The sequence below is a fragment of the Limulus polyphemus genome, unplaced genomic scaffold (assembly GCF_000517525.1).
Source record: "Limulus polyphemus unplaced genomic scaffold, Limulus_polyphemus-2.1.2 Scaffold1543, whole genome shotgun sequence".
In the NCBI taxonomy this organism is placed as follows: domain Eukaryota; kingdom Metazoa; phylum Arthropoda; class Merostomata; order Xiphosura; family Limulidae; genus Limulus; species Limulus polyphemus.
The window spans coordinates 139481-143941 of record NW_013667153.1 but is presented as its reverse complement, the minus strand read 5'-3'; the positions used below and the strand labels follow the sequence as shown (position 1 = coordinate 143941).

Genomic DNA, 4461 nt, shown 5'->3' with positions numbered 1-4461 from the left:
CATGTTTGGTGGGACGGGGATACGAACCTTATTAAAGTGATAGTCAACCCCTTACCATATATAATAGATGCTGTTGAGTAACTGCCTTTCCGCAGATCAGTAGTTCAAAATTAATGATGATAGCAGATGGCCTTAGTACTTTTGCAATATAAAATAGTCTTTGTTACAAAGCAACAGCCTAAACAAATTAATGTTCATCATTCTTTCAGTTGTGTGTGTGATTTCGAAGAACAAATAGAGAATGGCTCACTTGCTAATTCCAAGTTTGTTTTGAAAAGTATGAACACAGATTTAACGTTTCTTCATTAATCATGAAACATGCTATCTACTTACCAAAAACAAAAAGGGGGAAAAAGGGAACATGAATCAACCATGAAGTGTTGCCATCTACGAGCTATCAAACTTCACACATTTCTCTTTTCAGGAATCATGAATTAAATAATCACTAACATTAGTAACAGAATTCAGCTAAAGTAAGTCTTTTCAGTTAAAATTCTTGTAAGTTGGGATTAATATCCGTGCTGTTACTATAATATATAACAACACATACTCTGATGAAACACAATTCCCTTATTACATGAAGATAAGTTATACATCTTTTAGGTGTACTGGAAAAGATCTAACTAGGATAATTATGGTGTATTTTCCACAGAACTCTTGCCACTCAGCTAGACCAGGTGAACGGTACTAATGAAATGTTAACATCATTTCGCAATAAAAAAATCGTTCATTAGCTCAGCAAGAAAGAGTTACAAAGCACTTTCAACTAAGTTTTCAAATTCTTAATTATCATTTTCAGTTTTGCAAACTGTTAATGCACTAAGTATTACATTTATTGGCACCAACTATTATAAATGATGTTAATGAAATAGCTATCATCTAATAGCTTATGGATATTTCTTGCTTGATAGCTCGGAAAGTAAGGGTCGTAAAGCCTTTTCTTTCCCATTAATCTTGCAATCAACAAACTGTTCAACTACGAGTAGTGATAATATAATGCAGTGCATACACTATATACTTTAAACTACCACTTGACAGCTCAGGAAGTGAGGGTTGCCATGCTCTTTTGGCTGAGTTCTTTTAATGCCTAGCTATCATCTCCAGTTGTACAAAATGGTGATTCACTAGGCATTATGTCAACTGGTAGTAGCCATTCTTACTTCATCATAATCACACCAAGTAGTGCATACATTGTACCTTACAATACCACACAATGCTAACAAAGCAAGAAATGTATTTCCTTTCAGTCATTGGTGTCTCGAAAAAATGACTATCTTAGTTGCTAATGATTGAGTTTAATCTGAGTCATATCCATCATCAGCAGTTCCATAGTCGAGTCTAATGTTGTCTTAAAGTAAAACAGGCAAGGAGTTTGTAATTCTTTAGCTCCATTCAGTAGAAGCTATGTAGCCATTTCTGTGGAACCTATAATATGGAGTGTAAGTGTCTCATGAATGTTTGAGACAGGGTCAAGTCCTAGAAAAAGGGATACATTTCTCAGTTTCATTGAGCTACCCACAGAAAAGATTCGTTACAAAAGTCTTTTAATTCTCATTAATTTAGCTTTTTTTTTTCTTTCTTGTAATTCAATGGCCCTCACCTTGTTTGGTTTTACTGTTTTAAAAAAGATGGCCATAGCTATTTTTTTGAAAATAAGTAAAGACCTTAGGAGATTAAAGTGTTGGTTGTTTGGAAGGTCTATGATCATTTGTAGAACCCTCCTCTTTCTTCTTCTATCATGGTAGTTAAAAATCTTGTGAGAAGTGTCTTGAATTTTGTTAACAGTGTAGACATAAACGGAGTTGGAATTTCCACATCAAATTATTAGAAATGATCCTTAGGTATAAACATCTTAACAGTAAAGTTAAGCAGTTGTTGAATCTGGCTAGAATACTAAGGTATTTGTTATACTGGTTAAAAACTTGGAGTAAGGATGGTCCATAAAAGTTCCAGGCATCTTTTTTTAATGTGCATTTAGGCAGTGTGTTCAACATGTGTAGAGAATTTACAGTGAAAATTTCCGACTGTTTTTCTTGACTTTAAGACATCTGATGCTTCGTGCTGATTCATTCATCAGTTCTTCACTCAGCATGCAGCCCAAAATCAAAACAATGACATGAGAAGTCCATAGTAAACACTATATAATGGATTTACATTTGTAGGATTCTCTGCTTTATATTCTTCATAAACTGCTCTCTTAGGCAGTACTTCAGGAAGTTTTAATAGCCCATTAAACATATACACCAAAAATTGATAATTCAATTATATTTTCTGCAAATAATTCCTTAGGAAACATTCAAGCATTTTGATAAACCAGCAAATAAATACTTTGCACTCCAAGAATCTATTTATGTAAGTTGAAACAGTAGATGAAAAGTTGCATCATAAAAAATGTGTATTTTTTAAAGTAGTAAGATATTATTTGCTAATATAAATAGTATTTCAGTACCATCAATGTGTCTGCCATATTCCAGCCAGTCTATAGAGTCCTACTATTGGATGAAAGGCCTCATCGGCACTGGATATGACAGATATAGTATGGTTGACATATTATTATACACACATCGTTACTTTTACTCAGAAATTCATATTAATAATCAATAAACAAATAGAAAGCAAACTTAATAAATAAAATGTAAATTAATAATTGAATCAAACACTCCCACTCCACAGCAACCAGCACTTTTTAGATATTGTATTTTTTTACCAATATTAAAAAATTTGGAGATGAAAAAAATATAAAAAATTCCCGTTTTGTCTTCGGGTCTCCAATAATCTAATTTAGTATCCAGCACACTCTCAAACCTATGAACCCAAGATATATTATTTTTAGAACCTTAATATTACAATTTCTCCATTGTTATTGCACTTTTAAATATGACATCTGATTACACAAATGACTTAGCTTTAACAATAATCTAATATAAAAATGTACAAAAAGTAAATTAGTTATTATGAGCATTTTTAACCCACCAGTACATAATTCATCTAGTTTAAACAATGGGTAGAAATCTCATTTTTGTTCCCTTACATTTCATTTCCCATGAAAATTGAAAACTTCTGTGATCTTAAACTTTGTTTAAAAAAAACCACTACATCAGATGTCTTTATTTATTTTATAAAGTTATGGTCACTTTAACTTAACATATGGAGAACAAGAGACAATTTGTTCCTTTGTAAGTGATTTTCTTCTTAAATTCTTCCAAAGTACCAACCTCCACTACACTGATACCAATTCATTCTGTAAGCCAATCACCAATGTTGAAAAAATAAGTGTTTTAATTAGTCCTTAGCCTATCTTTTCCAAATTTTAATCTTGTGTCTTGCCATCCTATTACCTTTAGAATATAGCACAAAGAAATCAGAGACATAAATCCCATGAAGCTCCTGTGTAATTTTTGTAAGCTTTGGTAAGATCCCTTCTTACACTTCTTTTCTCTAGGGAAAACAAGTTAAGAAATCTTAACCTATTCCTGTAAGATAATCTTTTCATCCCAAAAAACATCCTGGTAGCTTTTCTCCAAACCCTGTCCAGTAAGTCAATATCCTTTCTTAGATAAGGAAACCAAAACTGTACACATTATTCCAAGTAATGTCTAACTGGTGATTTGTACAGGCAGATAATTACCACTCTTGATAATCAATGTTTAAATACTTCCTAAAATGTTGTTAGCTTTGTTACTAACAACAGAGCATTGCCTCAATTTAGTGAATAGATTCTGCCAGTTTTATTAAACTTTCAGAAATACAATTTCCAAATTTTTCTAAGCTATAGTGTGGAGCCCAAAAATTTGATGTGTTTTCTTTAAATTTAATGATATTTTATACATAACTAGCATTATCATGCCTTAAGTTATATTTAAATAAAAGTTTGACTAATTATAAAGCACAGCAGATAAGTTATATGGGTAAAAACTAAATTATTTTACGAGGTACCATAAGTTGCCAGCTAAAAAACTTTCACAACATCAATAATAGTAGTTTTATTATGAGCAATTCAACAGTAATCTAGCAGATGTAGTGAACTTTCGAGACTGACGTGCGTGCGAGTCTAAGTAAACAAAATTTTCAGAATTTGTATCTCAATCTTTATTGAAGAAGCTTGACAGAATTATTTTCCAATAAATACTTTTTATCTCTTTAACAAGTGGTTTTGAGGATGATTTGTACATGAAAAGTCTCAGGATGGATTACTCCAGTAATTCATCTCCTTCCTGCATCTCCTTTAAACTCACTACCACGAGTTGACCTTTTCCTTTAGTTTCAGTTCTTATCAAATCATCTAGTTTCCTGAAGTTCCCTGGATCAGTTGAAAATACCTTCAAAAACAATCATAAGAATTTTCATACCCCACATTAAAAGGTTTTTATACATAATCACGTAACTGTAAAATACATTAATCAAAACTTACCTTTATAGAATTAAAATAAATTTTAAACAGTTATCTCTGGTTTGTTTTGG

General features: G+C 31.8%; 1 protein-coding gene across 2 annotated transcripts in view; it reads right to left on the bottom strand.

Moving 5' to 3' along the window:
• Window positions 1–4065: 4065 nt before the first annotated feature.
• LOC106464024 (ribosome maturation protein SBDS-like) overlaps window positions 4066–4461 on the bottom strand; it is a 17701-nt gene continuing 17305 nt past the window's right edge. For both annotated transcript variants that reach the window (XM_013924131.2, XM_013924130.2), the window contains one exon: window positions 4066–4319. In XM_013924131.2, the coding sequence (XP_013779585.1) occupies window positions 4191–4319 (129 nt within the window). In that variant the 3' untranslated portion in view covers window positions 4066–4190. The remainder of the gene's footprint in view (window positions 4320–4461) is intronic.